Raw genomic sequence first — 20762 nt, 5'->3', positions numbered from 1 at the left:
GCTGCATAAGCCAGCAGCGATAGAAGCTAATGGACTTGTCCTCTCTAAGGTCAACATGGCTATTCACTACTGGCCAGTACCCACTTTGTCAGCAATATTGACCAATCCTAAGCCCTTTATTTGTTACCATACCTTGAGGGAACCAGTCAGTTATGAAATACCAGGCTAACTACACTGGGACCCTTCCACTGTTGAAGGGACAGTGCTTTCCCCTCATTGGAAATGATACTTATTCTGGATTTGGATTGGCCTTTGCTGTCTCTTGCACCCTTTACACCATACGTGTTTTTATAAATGCCTTGTATATCACCACTACAGTATTACACAGAATGCCTCCACAGACCCACTTCACAGAGCAAGAAGTATCAGACAAGCATCCTGATGTTGACAGGATGCTCTGGACTCATTAGGTCTATCATCAACCAAAAATGGGGCAACAAAATGATAAAAGAGACCATTATGTGCTTAGATTCAATATCAGTTATGGATACCACCTTATACAGGTGGGGTGGTATCTTTCAGGACTGTGGTATTTGCTCTGCCCCAGCAATATATGCAGTACCAGCAAAATATGGTATTGTCTCTCCCACAGCCAAAAACCACAGTTCTAAGAAACAAGGGGTAGAAACATGAGTGGGTTCTCTCAAGATTATAACTAATAATTTATTTTTTAAAAATTGTGTGTTCCTGGACCTATTACTCAGGATCTTCTAGCCCACCTTGCATAACATGTACTAGAAAACACATTAAAATAGGTGATAATTTCTAGAAGCTTAGATTAAAAGTAATTTTATCTTTTTTCTTTGTCATTTTCTAGGTTTTCCCAATTTTCTAAAATGACTGTGTGTTATTTTATATTAAAACATAATTACTAAAGAAAGAAAATTCTGGCTCCAGAAATAGATTTTCATTGAAAACGGCACATAGGGAAAGTAAGGAGTTGCTAACAAAACATATAGGAGACCGAGCTTTCTATTTTCTTTGAGAGTGGTTACTATGCAGTGCTCCAGAGCAATTACCAAAACATGTGAAACTAAGTCTCAACGTCCTTCTCTGTAAAATGAAGATACTATGTATCTCATAAGATGTGTGAAAGAACACCATCAACTGTAACATCCCTAAGGGCATGAGTTATTACTACTGGTGGTAGGTCAGTGTCTACGTGCTTTCAAAACAAAAAACAAGAATAAAAATTAGTTACCTTTGGATTAAAATATCTACAAGATTGTGGCTGGGAGCCTCCAAACAGGGCTATGCGGTAGTCATGTTTCTTTCTTCTGGGCCTTGTGCCTTCTACCAGTTCTTCTCGATCTTCTGGAGACAGTAGATGATACCTCATTCCACCTGTAGAAAAAGACATGGTAACTCTTCAAGAACTTCAGGCACTTTAATGGTTTAAAAAGGCAATACTCAGACATAATCATGCTTTTATTTTTGTCATCTCCCCATAGTATTCAAGCAAAGAGGGAGGGGGAAGAGGCAGGATAAATGTGTAAGGATCTGAGTCCTATCCAATTGATTCTTCTCAGCAATCATCACTATTCTAAGGTTGCCCCACCCACTTAGTATACACCACTGAATTACCTAGGTCTTCAAGCAATAGTTAAATCCGGATGTCCTAATCCAGTGGTTCACAATCTTAACTGTACGCTACAATCACCTAGGAAATCTCTGTAACTATGTACACCTGGGCCCTACCACAGACCAATTAAAATTCTCTGATGGCTGGGCCCAGGTACTGGTATTGCCACTTAAAATGTGGTTCAAAGACCAGCAGCTTCAGCATCTGCGAGTTTCTTAGAAATACTGAATCCCAGAACTTACCCTTGACCTAGTGAATCAGAATCTACATATTTAACAAAATCCCAAGGTAATTCAGATGCTCGTAAAACTTTGAGAAGTACCGCCTTAGAGGATTCTAAAATGCAATGAAGATTCAGAACTATTGTGATATAACGGGACCCTTTCCCTTCAGCAATTCCTTAATTTCGTCAAGGGCCACTTAACAAAAACTGTTGTAAGGTATCACCTTCAATCAGTGTGGGAAAAGGTGGATAATTCAATAAAAGATGTTAGACAATAATATGGAGAAAAAATTGTACCCCTACCTCATATTTTACTTTAATGTAAACTCCAAATCAACAGAATATTTGAATATGCAAAATTTCATAAATGCACTAAAAGAAAAATATAATAGTTAAAAAAAAAAAAAAACAGGCCCAGAATCAGGAAGCCTAAGAAAAGACAAAACACACAGAAGCCATGAAAAAGATATTTAGACTTAACTACATAAAATTTCAGGGTAAATTACTGCATGGCAAAAAGAAAAAACAACCAAAAGATAATGACAAAATAGGAAAATATTTATTAATCATATAAAAGAAATATAAAAGATACCCCATTGCTTAATAATAACATTAAGACCACCAACTTAATAGAAAATTAAATGAAGTATCTGAACACAGTTCACAGAAAAAGAACCTTAACAACTTTTTTTTGTGTGTGTGTGAGGAAGATTAGCCCTGAGCTAACATCTGCTGCCAATCGTCCTGTTTTTGCTGAGGAAGACTGGCCCTGAGCTAACATCCGTGCCCATCCTCCTCTACTTTATATGTGGGACGCCTACCACAGCATGGCTTGCCAAGCATTGCCATGTCTGCACTCGGGATCCGAACCAGGCAACCCTGGGCCGCCGAGAAGCGGAACGTGTGAACTTAACTGCTGCACCACGGGTACGGCCCCTCAACAACTCTTAAACATAGGAAAAGATGCTCAAGTGTTCAAGTCAGAGAAACACAAATTAAAATCATACTTTTTCACTCATCAGATTGGCTAAGATCAAACTGTCTAAAACACAGTAGATGATAAAGCGGGGAGAGGCAGCACCCTCCTACACTGCGGGTGGGGATGTGGATGGGTACAAACTATCTGGAGGGCAATACAGCATGATCCATGAAAATTACAAATGCCCTTGAGCCCAAGAATGCCCCTTCTAGGAGTTGATCAACCTAAAGTACACTGTCAGGGAAGTGGCTAAAAAATGTGGCTATTGAGAAGAATGAGAAATAGTAATATGTACACGTGTACACATGGAATGATCTCCAAGAAATAATGTGGAATGAAAAAAAGCAAGATACAGAACAGTATACAGAGTGTGATATCATTTGTTTTAAAAATTTACATTGTTTATGCATATCTACACACATTTTATACATAGTAAGTTATACATGCATATGCAAGAAAACGACTGTGTACACACACTTACACCTCTGGAAGGACATACAAGATAATAATGGTAACCTCCAGCATGAGGGGACGAGTGGATAGGGAACAGGGGTATCAGACTGACTGACTTTTCACTCTATACCCTTTTATACCTTTTTGAATTATACTTGGTGTGCAGTACGTATTACTGGCCCCAAAATAAAACAAACAATTGTAAACAGCACATGCAAAAACACTTCTGAGGCTGTGTTGGCCTTTATAAGAGGAATAGAGAGAGGACAGGTTTGGAGAATAGTTTGTGAGTGAATGAGCATCAATATTTAGCATTTCCTTCCATTTCAGAGTGTGAGTAGCAGCCCTGGCATTAGAACAGCTAGAAACCTCAGCAGCCAAGGCTCTGGTGCGTGTTCTAGGTCAGGGGTCAAACTTTGTCTATAAAGGGCCAGAGAGTACATACTTCAGGCTTTGCAGGTCACATATGGCCTCTGTCAGATATTCTTCGTTTGTTTTTCACAATCCTTTACAAATGTAAACACCACAGCTCAAGGCTGGCTTAACCATGTGGGGTGCAGTTTGCTGACCTCACTCCCCACTCCTCCTGCTCTAGGTCTAAGACAGGGGCGTTTTTTTTTGAAAACTGGCCCTGAGCTAACATCTGTGCCCATCTTCCTCTACTTTATACGTGGGACACCTACCACAGCATGGCTTGCCAAGTGGTACAATGTCTGCACCCAGGATCTAAACCAGCAAATCCCAGGCTGCCGAAGCAGAATGTCCGAGCTTAACCACTGCGCCACCAGGCTGGCCCCCAAGACAGTGGTTCTTAAAGTGTGGTTCCCTGATCAGCAGCAGTAGCATCACCTGGGGACGCTAGAAATCCAAATTATTGGACACTACCCCAGACTTTCTGATTAGAAACTCTGGGGTTTGAGTGTCACTGTTCTAGAAGGTTCCACACAGGCCACAGGAATCTGTGGAATCTATGAGCACAAACCCCCAACAAGTGAAGACAGGTGGCAGGGAAGGAAACAGGAGGGAACTGTTTCTAGGCAACAAGCCATTGGGTAAAAGTGGCTGACTATGGTCAACTGTGCTGAGCTGCGACTCCTTCACTGAGGGGTTTTTCCTCTCCAAGGTCAGGGCTGAGCACAAACACTCTGGCACCTTTCCGGGTGGTGCTCTTTGCTCCTTAGGCTTATTCCTTCAGGAGTTATTCCTTTGAGAGTTAGGTATGGTCGTTTGCAAATCCTGAGTAAGAACTTTGGCCCCTGGAGTGACTCTGACTCTGTTCTTCATTTCTATTTTATAGCTCATTTCCGTTTAGTTGTAAATTCTTTTACTTTAGTTTTATTCTATTTTTCTTCATCTTTTCTGTTTTTCTTCTACTCTCAAAAGGCAGCACTAAGTCAGATGGTAGGAAGATAACTGATGATCTGAAGAAGGGAGGCTAGAGGCCTTCTTCTCCCCATTTAGCTCTGCCTAGGCCCCAAAACCTGGAAGAGTTTCAGCTGTTTGCATTTAGTCATAGAGTTATAAAACAACTGATTGCTCTTTATTTTTAAAAAAAGGAAAAGAAAAATTTAATAAGCTTAGTAAATCAAAAACTAAACAAAACTTCCTGCTCAAGTGGCTAATCTCTACACTTTGGTGAATTTCTGCAATAATTCTGCTATCTTGTTTCTAAATCAATGCAGAATTCACGTAACGCTATACTCTGACTGAGACTGGGTAACTGTCTTCAACAGCTCACGCATGTATGAAGCAAGGGGCAGCTCTCAACCCAATCAGACTCTCAGGCCAGAAAAATAACACACGGTTTGGGAATGGAGACATAACAAAAAATCTGATATTAACACGTATGAAATCCAAAAGATGAAACCTTTGCTCTAATGGCATCTTTTTGGTCCTGGTTTTTTGACATCTCTCTACACTTAGGAGGCTAGTTGCCATTTATGGCTAAACTTCTTAAAACTTTCTCTACTCCTTGGTTTTCAAGACACCAGCTTGGTTCAAGTAGCTCTGTGAATTCTTCTTTCCTGATTCTTTTCCTCCTTCCACGCCTTAAATGTAGATATTCATAAGGAAATGTCCTTGACTCATACCCTCTTCTCTTTTTCCCTAGATAACCTTATCTAGGTTCAAATACTCCTAGTCTGTTTTCTTTAATTTCAGTTTTATTTAATGAAAAGGTATTATACACTGTTTTATGCTTTTGTCACTTATGAAAATTTTCCATATTATTATTCATCCAAAATATTTTTAGTAACCATAGAGCATTCCATTGTATGGATATATCACAATATTTTTCCAATCTAAGGGACAATATTGGGTCAATTTACCTAAAACCACAGCAGTAGCTGTGTGGTAAGTCTAATGGAAATTTTACTTAACTTCCAGAGCAAGAGACACTATTTAATAATTAGGACACTGAAATGTATTACCACTCTTGAGAACAATATCTTAGGCAGGAGTGAAAGAGTTCATTCCTCTTTTATTTATTTCCTTAACTTTGTGCCTGAAACGAGCTACACAATAAATGAAATTTAAGATGTCCAGATGAGGTACCAAAAAATAACTTAAGGGTTCAAAGTAGGTTCAAACTCCCTTCTAGGGGAGGCTTTCTAATTCATCGCATATAAATTGAAATCTGTACTGCTGCCCCTTTGATGGATACTGTCCATGTGGTTTTTGGTTTAGGACGAATTCAAGAAGAGTCCAGGGTGGGGCCAGCCCCATGGCCCAGTGGTTAAGTTCACCCGTTCCACTTCAGCAGCCCAGGGTTTCACCAGTTTGAATCCTGGGTGCTGACATGGCACTGCTCATCAAGCCATGGGGAGGCAGCATCCCACATGCCACAGCTAGGAGGACCCACAACTAAAAATACACAACTATGTACCAGGGGGCTCTGGAGAGAAAAAGAAAAAAAATCTTAAAAAAAAAAAAAAAAAAAAAAGAAGAGCCCAGGAGAGTTAGCAGGAGTATACTTAACTAAGCATATCATAGTCATTACATATTTCATGCCTGTTTAAAAGACAATGTAAACTTCCACTTACAGTAGTACGACAGATTAGACTTTCAGAAATACCTCCCTGCTACAAAATAACTATAATGCTGGAAAGAATAAAACATTCTTTTAAATGCATAGCTAAGATCCCACCTCAAAGATCAGAGGACCAAAAATGAACAGGGAACTAAACATCAGAAAGGTAAGCACTAAGAGACCCTGGAGCTACTCTTAGCACTTCTGATAATACTGGAAACCCAGAAATTGATTTTACTGGTTGTATGAGGGAAGGAAGAAAGTCTGGGACTTCCACAAGATAAGGTGTTGGAACTGGGATCTCTGCCTAAAGCCGATCACTTGGATTGCATGTATGTTCAGTGAAAAGATAAACTAAGAAAAAAAAAAATCTGCCTGATGTGAAGTCTCCCTCTTTTGAGAATTTATAATGACAACCTTTCCCTCATGCAAGTTGGAGGTTTGACTCTACCCTACCTGCAACTCTAGGAAAACATAAATCAAGAAAAATTCAAAGTAGTCCTGGATTGTTGTGTCCCAGGGCACTTGGCAAAAGCAAACACTATTCTCCTCTTGAGGAAGACAGGGATGATCCCCAGAAATACAATCCAGGACTCCCAATATTCCTTGGGAGTAAGATCAATCAAATGTAACCTACAATCCAAAATAACAACACTCATAAAGAATTAAGCCACCAAGAATAAGTCACCAGAACCAACAAACAGTAGCATTTGGTCTTCAAAGATTTCAGATATTGGTATTACCAAACACAGGATATAAAATAACTATATTTAAAATGTTTAAAGAAATGAAAGAACTGAAAACATGAGCAAGGAAAAAAGACCATCAAAAATGACAAGGCTGATTTGGAAAAAATGAAATATTTAATTAATATTCAAAACTCAAAGGAGGAGTTAAACAATGGATTAGAATAGAAGTAGATGAAAGAAGAACTAGTGAACTGGAATGCAGATTTGAAGAAATTACCCCAAATGCAACACAAAGAGACAAAGATGAATGAAAAGTTTAGAAATCATAGAGAGAAGATTGACATTTCTAATTAAAATTCCTGAAGGAGTGGCAGTATTAGAAGAGATCATGGCTGAGCATCTCCTAAACTTGGTGAAAAACACGGACTTCCAGACTCAGGAAACAAAACAAATACCAAGCAAGGTAAACACAAAAAAATGAATGTCCAGACATATTTGGTGCTAAACACAAAAAACAAAGAAAAGCTTTTTTAAAAAGCCACAGAAAAAATTCAGATTATCTACAAAGAATGACAAGCAGTTATCAACAGTGATGATGAAGGCATGGTGAAATATTATCTTCAAAATGTTGAGAAAACATATGTTCAACCTAGAACTTATGCCCAGTAAACTTTTCATTTAAGAACTGGGTGAATAAAAAGACATTTTCAGATAACAAGAATAGTTTATAATCAATAGACCATAATGTATGAGCTTTGTAAAGCATGTTCTTTTGGAATACGGAAAATACTCTCCGAAGAAAGGTCAAAGATAAGATACAAGATGAAATGGTGGACAAAGAAACTAGCAAACATGGATAAATCTAAACACTCACTGCATTTAAAAAAAATTTGTTTTTAACGTCCCATTTGGAAGGTTAAAAAAAGAGAACTAAAATACAGGACAACAGAAACACGTAAGAAAGAGGTAATATGAATTAAAGCGTTCACAGATCCCTGTTTCCTTCAGGAGGAGAAATATTAATGTCTAAGGTACATATGTTAAAATATAAAGGATAACCATTAAAAGGACTGATACAGAGTGTAAAACTTCCCAAACAGCAGAGGGGAAAAAAATAAAGGAAAAAAAACCTCAATCCAAAAGGAGACAAGAGGGAAGAGAAGCAGAAAAAAAATGGAAACAAACAAAACACACAAAATAAGATGTTAAAAATAATTACAAATATGATAGTAATTACAATAAATTTAAATGGACAACTCACCAGATAAAAGATAGAATGGCTTAAAAAAAGAAAATGAAGCTATACGCTATTTTTAAGAGATTCACCTAAGATATAGGGACACAAAATGTCTAAAAAGAAATGATGGATAAAGATAATCCAGGCAAACACTAACCACACACATATATATATATATAAAGAACTCACACATCTCAACAACAGAGAAACCACTCAATTAACAAATGGGCAGGGGCCGGCCTGGTGGAGCAGTAGTTAAGTTCTCCATGTTCTGCTTCGGCGGCCTGGGGTTCACCAGTTTGGATGCTGGGTGTGGACCTACACACTGCTTGTCAAGCCTTGCTGTGGCAGACGTCCCACATATAAAGTAGAGGAAGATGGGTATGGATGTTAGCTCAGGACCAGTCTTCCTCAGCAAAATGAGGAGGATTGGCAGCAGATGTTAGCTCAGGGCTAATCTTCCTCAAAAAAAACACAAAAAACAAAAAACAAATGGGCAAAGGATATGAACATTTTTCCAAAGAAGATATACAGATGGCCAACAGGCACATAAAAAGATGCTCAACATCACTAATTATTAGGCAAATGGAAATCAAAACTACAATGAGATATCACCTCACGCCCATCAGAATGGCTATAATTAAAAAGATAAGAAATAACAAGCATTGGAGAGGATGTGGAGAAAAGAGAACCCTCAAACACCATTGGTGGGAATGTAAACTGGTGCAGCCACTATGAAAAACAGTATGGAGATTCCTCAAAAAATTAAGAATAGAACTACCATACGATTCAGCTATTCCATTTCTGGGTATTTATCCAAAGAACAGGAAAACACTAATTTGAAAAGATATTTGTACCCCATTATTCACAATAGGCAAGACTTAGAAACAACCTAAGTGCCCATCAGTGGATGAGTGGATAAAGAAGATGTGGTATATATACACAACAGCCATAAAAAATATGAAATCTTGCCATTTGTGACAACATGGGTGGAGCGTGAGGGCATTATGCTAAGCAAAATAAGTCAGATGGAGAGAAACAAACACCATATGATTTTACTCATATGTGAAAGGTTAAAAAAAAAACCACACATAGATACAGAGAAAGCCAAATACCAAGTACTGCATGATTTCATTCAAAAGTGGGAGACAAAAACAACAACAAACACACACACACAAAGACATAGAAAGTGGTTACCAGAGGGGAAGGGAGCAGAGGGGAGGGTGAAAGGAGGACGCGGACACGTGCATGCGGTGATGGATGGGGATTAGACTTTGGGTAGTTAACACGATATAGTCTACACAGAAATAGAAATATAATGCTGTACACATGAAATTTATATATAATGTTATAAACCAACGTTACCTAAAAAAAAAACCCAAAAAACAACAGCTAGCAGATAGACAGAATGTTAAACCTAAATGGTTGTGGGAGGAGACACCAATGAGAAGCCAAATCACCCTGCAGAACCCTGAAAGGCTCATAATCAGGTACCAAGTATCTCAGAAGGTGGGGTAGGGATGAAAACAAGGGAACTCTAACATTCTGAAGAGACGACAGTTGAACTGCCAGGTCTGCTTCCCCCACTGCACGCTCAGGTACCACCATGCCCTTCTCACTGCAGAAGACAGGAGGATTGGTCTTTGGTGATACTGAATCAGAGATGTTCCAGACTCAGGGAACCACACAGAGAAGGGTGTTAGACTGAAAACAGGAATTAAGTGAAAGTGTGTATACCAAAATGTTCCCCGACCAGGCTCCCAAACGACTGCACCCAGCTACAGGAGAAAACATCTACAGAGACCGACGTGTGGAGATCCTCAATTAAAAAACTGTCTGGCTATTCTCATTACCCTATAGTTCAGCCCAAGCACTGAAAAGCCGACTCACACAGGCTTACTTACCAGTTTTATAACAACTCACTCTTATAAATATGATTCACAGATGAAACCAAACATTTAAGAAAAGCTTTCAAGAGCAAAAAAACAGAAAAAAAAAAAAAACCTCAAAGGTAATAGAGAAAATGCAGACAAGGGAAAACTTCAAAAGCACTATAATGCTACCTTAGAACGATAAGATATTATAGCCATGAAATAAGAAGTTAGAGAATAAGTAAAAGCTCACAGAAATTTTAAAAATAGCTGAAATAAAATTGTTTAATGAAAAGTTAAGGCTATCTCCCAGAAGATAGAACAAAAAGGATAACCAACTGCTGAAGAATCATGGTACCAATAACAGGACTGAGAAATCTGTGACTGAAAAGAGAATGCCCAAAATGATAACTAAAAAAAAAAAAAAAGATGCAAGGTTCACTATCACGAACTCTCAAAACATCAGTAAAAAAAAACAAAAAAAACCTTAAATGTTTACAAAGAAGAATAAAATAAAAGGATCAGATTTCTCAAAAATAACACTGAAAGCTAGTAAATAATGGAGGAACGCTTTCCACATTCTACCTGAAAATGACTTTCGTTATAATTCTATCCTCAGTTTAACTATCCTTCAATGTTTTATGGTAAAATAAAGATATGAAATCTTGCAATTTGCTACATGGGGACCTTGAGGGTATTCTGCTAAGTAAAATAAATCAGACAGAGAAAGACAAATATTGTTATGACCTCTCTTATATGTGGAATCTAAACAACCAATAAAAAAAAAACCTAACCTCATAGATACAGAGAAACAGATTAGCAGTTGCCAGAGGCAGCTGGTAAAGGGTGAGAAAAATGAGCGAACTGGGGTTTTTTTAGTTTAAATAAATTGAATAAATTTTTTTAAAAATAGAGGATGGCAAAAAGACAAAGAGACATTTCCTGGAAAAGGAAATACTGGTGTTCAATCTCATTTGTGATAAATGCAAATTAAAATCACAATGAAACAGCATTTCACACCTCACAGTTGGGCAAACATTTAAGAATGGCAATAAAAAGGTTGGCTCAAATCTAGAATAACAAGAACCGTCACTCCCTGTTAAAGGGAGTATCAACAGTTTGTCGTTACACAGCACAGGTGGACAAGCACAGGCTGTGTGTCTCATTAATTCTTATCCAAGGCATAGAGCAGATACATGTAAACCATTTCCATAAAAGCAAAGAGCTAGAAACCCTTAAATATCCATTAACAAAAGACTGGATAGATTTTGGTATATTTAAAGTAAGGACTACCAAATAGTAAAAATAAATCAAGAGCATGCATCAACATGGATGAATCTCAGAAACCAATGCTGAACACAAAATAAAAATTACATCACAAAAGGATAATCACAATGTGATTCTACTTATATAAAGAGCCCAAAGAGGAAAAGCCAATGTATTGTTTAGAAACACTTACATATGCATGTGGAAATCTCTAATGAAAGCACAGGAATGTCAGAGGGTTGAGATACACAGAGGAATTACAGTGTCCTGAAGCTGGGTGGTGAGACTACGGGTATTTGTTTTACTATTATTCTTTATATTATCTACACACCTTTCTTTGTCTATTTCTCAATAAAAATCATGCTGCACATCAAAATAAAGTCCAAATGCCATTTAAACATAACATTTGATACCATAAACTTCAAGAAAAACATAAATACGATCTTCAGATGGGGAAGACTCGTATAAGTTGTTATGGACTGAATTGTGTCCCACTAAATTCATATGTGGAAACTCTAACCCTCAGTACTTCACAATGCGATTGTATTTGGAGACTGGGCCTTTAAAGAAGTAATCAAGGTAAAATGAGGTCACTAAAGGATGCCCTAATCCAATATGACTTTTGGCCCTATAAGAGGAGGAAATCTGGATACACAAAGAGACACCCAGGATGAATGTACACAGAGGAAGGACCATGTGGCAACACAGCAAGAAGGCGGCCGTCTACAAGCTAAGGAGAGAGGCTCACGAGAAACCAAACCTGACAACATCTTGATGCTGGGTTTCTAGACTCCGGAACCATAAGGAAATAAATTTCTGTTGTTTAAAAATAAATAAATAAATAAAAATAAAGATATGAGATTTGTCAAGTCTCCAAATATTTACTGGTCATGTACCCTCTCTCAGGAAACTTTTAGGGGATATGTTCCATCAAACAGAATTAAGGAAGGAGAAGACTTGGGGTCTAGGAAGACAGTGGATCTACACAGGAGATGAGCGAAGGGACATCTCAGCAGAGCAGAGAAGGGAGGCCCCAGGGCGAGAGCTGTGCCTTAGACCCATAGAGCAAACAGTCCATACTGGAACAGGCAGAAGGAAGGCTCTATGAGGGATGTTTCCAAGAAATAAAATAAAAGCAACAGACTATTTAATTGTGCAGACAATTTTATTAAGTGGCATTTTACACAGGTGTTGAGGGGTGGAGACTTGGCCTGCAAGTCAAGAAAATGAAAAAAATTTGGCAATTACTAGCTCCATGCCAAAAACAAACAAACAAACAAACGCTGTTTAAGCAAGAACATGTGATCACAGTACACTATTTGGCTAAGTAAAATAAAGAAATAAAGTGCATAAAGGCTATCGTATACATAAGGAGAAAAAGTGTAAGTAACTTTTACCTTCCATCACACAACATCCCTATTAAAAAAAAAAGCTGGGGCTAAGTCCCCTTCCAGGTAGACAGCTGAGAACACCAATGGATCAATCACCTGGAAGAGCAAAGTCTTGAATGCTTCTCCCTGGCTACTGAGTCTGATCCACTCTAACGGCTTTTAAGTCCATGAGAAACTGGCTACACGATCAGGTTATAAATGGATATCAAGGCAACTTACTTATCACCATCTTAAGGCATTCAGGATTGTCTTGAATAAGCGGTTCAGCTTGTACGGTTTTACTTAAGAAATTCTTTGATATAAGAGGAAACCTGACTTTAGCAAGGATATCAACCATAAATGGCTGGCGATTAGGTTCGTCGTATTTCAACCACCTGACTGCAGCATCATAAACCTAAGGGGGAAAAACAACAAAGTTCTTAGATGGCAGAGACATTGTCAATTACCTATGTTTACTCTCACATTGAAGGGGAGAATCTCATAAAGACACAACCACTTATTTCCAATATTTTATTCAGATATTTGTTTTCATCCCCAAACACCTGCCTGTACTTCAGGACAGTTCACACACTGCTCTAGAGATTCTTGTAGGTAGTATGTTTTTTAGAACTAATCACTGCTACATAACGTAATGACAAGATGTTGAAGCTTTCAAAACATTTTTCAAAACAAAATATAGCTTCATTTTTGGAAGATATGATGTGCATTGGTACTGAAAAAAATCTACTCATCAATGATAGTTTGAATATATGCTTATTTGGTACCAGGAAAGCGGGTTAATTTCCTAAGAGGCCTTCCATCCTAGGAGACATCAAGGTCGCCTATGCTTTTATTTCAGTCTTCAATATTCCTGAATTGTGAACTGATAGACTCATTTACTTTCCAGAACCTCTGAGATATAAAAATTCTATATTTAAAAAATAAATTACAGGGCCTTTATTGAAGAATTATTTTCCAAATAATACTGCAGCATTAACTGCACTGAAGAAGTCCAAGTTCATTAACATAACTGATTTACAAATCATTAAACAAACTGAAAACAAATCTATTATTTCATATACACACACATTTACCACACACGTTTGAGCTAGTTAAATTGTTAATTTTGGTGTCGTGTTAATAAGACCTAAGTTCTGATGTCCTCATGAGTTATTTAATTTTTTATGGGAATTGGTCTATTTTTTTAAATAAGCTTTTTATTTTAGAATAGTTTCAGATTTACAGAAAAGTTGTAAACATAGTGCATATACCCTGCACCAGTTTTTAAAATGTTACATTAGTGTGATACTCTTGTCACAACTAATGAACCAATATTGATACATTAACTAAAGTCCATACTTAAAAAAAAAATTTAGTTTTTATCTAATGTTCTTCTTCTGTCCCACAATCCCATAAAGGATACCACATTACATTTGGTCATTATGTCACCTTAGGCTCTTCTAGACTGTGACAGTTTCTCAGACATTCCTTGTTTTTGATGACTGACAGTTTTGAGTTCTGTTCAGGTATTTTGTAGAATGTCCCTCAATGTGGGTTTGTCTGATGTTTTTCTCTTGATTAGACTAGAGCTACTTTTTGTGAGGAAGACCACAGAGGTGACGTGCTATTCTCATGACATTATATCAAGTGTGCATGCTATCAACATGACTTATCCCTGATGATGTTAACTTGTAGGTAATGTTTGTCAGGTTTCTTCAGTCTAAAGTTACTTTTTATTCCCTTTCCATACTGCATACAAGTCAGTTAATTTTGATCACAGGAGTGAATTTTTTCTTTTTGCCTATTTAGGTCTTCCAGGTCCAACCCGAGAACTTGCAAACTGATACTCTGGGCCATGAAGAAGACAGGACAAAACACGGTCAGTGCAAACCTTTTATCTTTAGAAGAAAAGTAACTCAAAGCATACGGTCTTACAGTACCTCTACTAGTTTCCTATTGCTACTGTAACAAATTACCACAAATTTACTATCTTATAATATAGAGAAGGATGTGGGACTAAGAAGAGAGATTAAGTGAATGTCTGCATATCAAAGCGTTACCGCACCCAAATGCCTGCATCCAGCTTGCACCTCTGACAGTTCATCTGACCGTTCTGGAGGTCAGAATCCACAATGGGCCACACAAGGCTAAAATCAAGGTGTTAGCAGGGCTGCCTGGAGGCTCTAGAGAAGAAACCGTTGTCTTGCCTTTTCCAGCATCTAGCAGCTGCCTGCATTCCTTGGCTCATGGCCCCTTCCTCCATTCAGCAACAGCCGGTCAAGTCTTTCTTACATTGCATCATTGTGACACTGACACTTCTGCCTCTCTCTTCCACATTTAAGGACCTTTCTGATTACATTGGGCCCACCCAGATAATCTCCTCATCTTAAGATCCTTAACCACATCTACAAAGTCCCATTTGCCATGTAAGGTAACATATTCCCAGGTCCTGGGGATGAGCACGTGGACATCTTTGGGGGAGGCACTGTTTTGCCTACCATGGTAAACAATAGCTTTATCTCTATCAAGTGGCCTCTCTCTCAAAGGGCAGGCCTTTACAAGCACCCGAGACTTACTTTTCCTATGAAACAGACTTTGGAATACTCTGTTTAATGTAAAGAACACATTCTCTCCCAATATAATTCTTTTCCTTGTCATGTATCCAAACACGAGGCATAAGAAATCACTAAGGACATTTTCACTAAGAAAAATGTGAGAAGGCACTTTAGTCACCTGATCCTCCGCTCTCACAGTCAGAGTGTCCTGGTTGAGGAGATGTGTAACTCGCTTGACATCAAGCTGCAGAAATTCATCAGTTTTGTAAACTTCAGTAAAATGCTGATGAATAAAGTCATCTGCAGTTGCTTTCAATTCAGGACAGTCCAGACACTCTGCTAGCACACTTATACCTAAACACAGACAGAAAATTAGTGAATAGAAAACCATTTTTTAAAAAACCAAATACAAATTGAAGATAAAGTATGACTCCAGGAAAACAAGAGCGAATGAATTTCATAAATCTGGATCCTTTTCTATTGCACTGACTTGTCTATTCTTATGCCAATATTATACCGTCTTATGCATGGCTGATTTTGATATTTGGTAGGACAATCCTCCTTCAGTGTTTTTTCAAGCTTTTCTTGGCTACTGTTAAACATTTTCTCTTGCAAGTAAATTTTAAAATAACCTTATCACATTCTACTTAAAAAAATTCTGATGTGACTTTAACTAGGATTGCACTGAATTTTTGGATCACTCTGGGGACAGGTGACTGTTCTACAACATGGAGAAGCTCCACTTAAGAACATGACATATATCTCTATTTATTCAGATTTTTTATGATCTACATTGTAATTACACAGTTGTCTTCATAGCAACCCTATACATTTCCCCTTCAGCCTTTTCCTAGCTGTTTTATTATTTTTTGTTTGGGAGGAAAGATTCCCCCCTAAATTGGTTATTTATGTTTTACATCAGGAGTCTGCAAAGTACTGTCCATTGGCCAAATCCAGCTATAGGGTCAGCAGCTGAGAACTTTTTGCATATTTTTAAAGGGTCATAAAAAATGTGGGGGGGGGGGGGTGTTCAGGAGAGGGAAAGAAGAAGGGGGGAAAAGGAGAAGGAAGAGGGGGGAGACAAGGACCATACGTCTCGGGCCCACAAAGCGTAAATATTTACTATCTGGCCCTTTACAGAAAAAGTTTGCCAACCCCTCTCCTAAATAAAACCACTGATTATTGTATGTGACCTTTGTGGCAGGCCTCCTTTCGAAGTCATAAGTTGAATTTTTTTCAGTTCATTATCTTTGATTTTCCATGTTTCAACTTCATGTTGTCTTCAGATAATTAGTTTTGATGTTTTCATATTTATACCATAAAGGTTCTCATAACTGATGCTTGCTAATGAATTTGTCAGATCAGCTGTCATTTTCTAAATGTACTGACCAATGCCATGGCAGGCTAGATGCTCACGGCGAGCAGTCTGCTACATCTGTACACTTATACATCAGGGAGATATTTTCACCAAGAACGAATATTTGTTTATTAACTAATTTTTGGCAGTTGAATTTGTTTTAATTAAGCAATCCAATTAAATATCATGCAGATCAATAAAATATGAATGTGAAAAGAAAGCAGTTGTTTCTACGAAAACTAATCTTAAGGTTTAAGACAGACTTGAAAAAAGCTCAAATTAGGCATGACCAAGACAAGTGACAAGATCCAAGAAAACACTGCAAAATTCTAGAGGGATTCTGTACTTAGACTACCTTGCTAAGTTCTCAATTCATTTTAAGGAAACTAAAAATAAAAAATCATAGATGATATATTATTGGTTTGATTTATGTAAGACAGACGATGGATCAATACTCAAATAATAGGCTTGGTCTTACGCTTAAAGATTGGAAGATTGGTACACTTATGTATTATGCTGAAGTAACAACTCCACAGCAGATACTGTCTTGTTTAACCGCCACTGCTTTAATGACATTTTAAAATGGCCTATCAACTACTGCTCTGATTATGCTTGATAAGGAAGCTTTTCCTATTACCTTATTTATTTTTTCTTGACCAATTGCATGATGGAAATCTCCAGCACAAAGCTGAATAGCAGCATGTCTCTCTGTAAAGACTATTTGCTATAGGTTTCAGACACTTATAGGTTAATTAGGTATTCTATTTCTAGTTTAAGAAGTGTTTTTTGAAACATCAGGAATGGGTACTGAAAACACAAAAGTGTCTTCAGCATTTGTTGCTATGATTATAAGTATTTATTTTTTTCCTATAGCTTGTTAGTATAGTAAATTATGTTAGATTTTTTAACACTGAATCATTCTGGCATTTTTGAAGTAAATTCTACTTGGTCACAAAGTATTATTACTTTAATTAATAAACAATTTTTTCAATTAGTTTTAGGTTCACAGCAAAACTGAGTAGCAAGTACAGAGTTTCGGTATACCCCTGTCCCCACAGATGAACAACCTCTCCTACTATCAGTATCCCACACTACAGTGGTAAAGCATTATTTTTTAAAATATATTCATTGATGGATTCAACTTGATTCTTTTACTCTAAAAGTTTTTAGAATAAAAAAACACTGATGCTAAGTGAAACTAAAATTTTATGTGTGTTTGCACATGCACACACACACGTTCTTTGTTTAATGTTGGCATCATGATAACCCTACCCTTGGAGAATGAGCTGGGGAGTTTTCCATTCTTGTCTATTGATTTAGAACAGTTTATATAACAAGGCATTAATCTATTCCTTGAATGCTTGGTAGAATTAACACATAAAACCATCAAGTCTGAAGCATTCATTTGGAACAGATCTTTCTCTTCCCAATGTTTCTGAGGTTACTGGTTTTAGGTTTTCAACCTTTAAAGACAATTTTGGTTATCTTTTGCTTTCATATCTTGATTTTGTTTCTTCTTTGATTTTCTTCTAATTCTTGATACCGTTTGTTCTTTGATTTTTCCTTCTTTGTTAGGCTTGTTAACTTTGTGACTATTTTATAATGTTCTTTGAAATAATTAGCTTTTGTTCTTCTGGCCAAGTCTACAGTCTATTAGTGTTATTTTTCGATTTCATTAATTTATAATTTGAAGAATATTTTCTACTTTCATTAGGTGTTTAAAAAATTTTTTTTCCTGTTTGAGTGAAATACTTAAGAGCAAATAAAAATAAATGCATTTATTTGCAAAACATTTTAAGATGACAAATTTTCTTTTAAGAAATACATTGGTAACATTCCAAAGATGTTGATTTATTCTGTGCTTATTGTCGTATGTTTCCATATAGCCTTTAAGTTCATTTTTAATACCTCTTTAAAAATATTTTTCTAAATAATTCTTCGGTTAAATTTCTTAAGTGTTGAGAATGGGGTGGGAGAAAATAGCTCTCCTTTTGAGGTTAATTTCCAGTTTCACTGCACTGTAATCAGTGGATGTGGCCTGTGTCTCTTCTCCTTTTGATGCTCCAGATTTTCCGTGGCTAGTGATCAGTATTTGCAAACACTTTCCAACGGGGTCTGAAAATTATGTGTTCTCTGATTACTGGGTAAAATATTCTGTGACATCTATCTAAATAAGTTTGTGTTATTCAAATCCTTATACTTCTTCTAAGCTTGATTTTTGAGATTTCTAGGCAATTCTATGAATTATTCAAAAACTTTTCATTAAATTTCTTTTCTGTTTAAACCAGCAAAAGTCAGTTTACTTTGCTTGCGACTAAGAAAGCTTACCAATACATCCCTATCTTGAGATCGTTACTTCTCACGAGGCTGCAGTACTTCCCTCAATAGTCTTCTCAGAAAGGATATAGGTGATTATATACTGTCTCTTTGCAATATCCCAAATGAATGATGTCTTTGAATATAATTCTTTTCTTCTCCCTCTATCATTTGCACGTCTTATGCTACTATCTTGCAACTTTGTGTTCCAGATAAAAAATAAATGTCTTTCTGATTCTCTTTCTTTTCTAAGTAACTTGTTATACCACTTATCCACTGCTGCAGGACACACAATCTCAAAACTCAGTGGTAAAATAAAAATTTATTATTTCCCACAATTCTATGGGTCAAGTACATGGTTCTTCTAGTCTGGGCTGGCTTAGCTAATCTCTGCAGTCAGCTGGCTGCTCAGCTGGGGACTGGATGGTCTACATTGGTCTCATTCACTTATCTGGTAACAGGCAGGCTGGTGGCGTAGGGAACCTCAGCTGAGATAACTCATCTCTGCCCCAAACGGTCTCTAGTCTTCTTGTCATAATGGCAGAGGCACTGCCAGCTGCAAAGGAAAGCAAACCCCAGTGCACAAGCATTTTTTAAGCCTCTGTTCATGTCACATTTGCTAATGTCCCACGGGGTAAAGCAAGCCACAAGGTCAAGCTTGAATTACAAGGAAAACAGACTCCACCTCTTGATGGGAGGAGTTACAAAGTCACACTGAAAAGGATACAAGGATGGAAAGAATTCGTGGCCAATTTTTGGTAATCTACTATACCTCCTCCTCTCTAAAAGCTTATCAATTCTTTCTCCATATTGATTTTTTTAATTATGATAAAATACACAAAAAATTTACCATTAGTGACATTCACTAATGAATTAGTACATTCACAATGTTGTGTCACCATGACCACTATCTAGTTCCAGAATATTTTTATCACCCCAAATATAAGTTCTTCCTTGATCTATATCACCAGGATATACCTTAGTTCATTGACAGGTCTGGTACTTAGTATAATTTAGTCTGAAAGTTAAAGTTTTTTTAAGCTCAAATAAGTTTTCTTCTATTATTTCTTTGAGTATTGCTTTTCTGCCATCTGTTCCTCCTGGAATTACCACTGCACATTAGTGTCCCTGTATCTTTCTTCCATATCTTTTATCTTTTCACTAATGGTTTCTATTTCTCTGATTTTTGTTTTGTATCATGAGGCAGTATCCTCTGTCTGATCTTTAGTTTGATTTTTAGGCATATTCATTCTATTTTTCAATTCAACTGAATTTCATGGAAAATCATGTTTTCTTCCCCCTTCAAATGCATCCTTTCAAGTTCTCTTCCATTTCTTACATTAAATTTGCCTAGAGGAGCCAGTCATTTTTGGCTGTTTATCTTGATTTTTTTTGTCCCTCAAACTACAGGGTTTCCCTCAACTTGGTATGATCTTTGCCCAATTCCATCAGCCACCATGGGCTCCTTTAGCACTTGTGGATGTCAGACTGTTGGGATTTTCTAGGCAGCAGAGAATTGACAAGTGGTGAAAACTAAAACAGCAGTTCTCCAATCAGCTCACAGGGAGAGTCATGCTCAGAGCTAAACAGAAAGCTGGACGAAGCAGTTCCCATGCATACTGAGTGACTGCACTTGGTCCAGCTGGCTGGGCCACTGTCTCTGCCTCAGGCTTAGCCAAAGAATCAGGCTCCCTTATACGCTGTTAGGCTGTCCTGCCTCCTAGCTTTGTAAACAATGATGATAGAAGGCATCCAGAGGTGAAATTCCTAAATGGTCTCCTCAGAAGCCCAAAGTCTAAGGTGTGGTTAGCACAAACTTGCTCCAGGTCCCACACT

At 37.4% G+C, this 20762-nt stretch overlaps 1 protein-coding gene across 4 annotated transcripts in view; it reads right to left on the bottom strand.

The window, feature by feature from the left end:
* Nucleotides 1–20762, bottom strand: part of KLHL7 (kelch like family member 7) — a 63581-nt gene that overhangs the window by 21474 nt on the left and 21345 nt on the right. For all 4 annotated transcript variants that reach the window (XM_001498016.6, XM_014739088.3, XM_023639359.2 and 1 more), the window contains 3 exons: nucleotides 15432–15607; nucleotides 12939–13113; nucleotides 1202–1344 (listed from right to left, as the gene is read on the bottom strand). In XM_001498016.6, the coding sequence (XP_001498066.1) occupies nucleotides 1202–1344; nucleotides 12939–13113; nucleotides 15432–15607 (494 nt within the window). The remainder of the gene's footprint in view (nucleotides 1–1201; nucleotides 1345–12938; nucleotides 13114–15431; nucleotides 15608–20762) is intronic.

The sequence above is a fragment of the Equus caballus genome, chromosome 4 (assembly GCF_041296265.1).
Source record: "Equus caballus isolate H_3958 breed thoroughbred chromosome 4, TB-T2T, whole genome shotgun sequence".
Classification (NCBI taxonomy): domain Eukaryota; kingdom Metazoa; phylum Chordata; class Mammalia; order Perissodactyla; family Equidae; genus Equus; species Equus caballus.
Note: the sequence above shows the minus strand (reverse complement) of the source record. Positions and strands in the feature narration are given on the sequence as shown.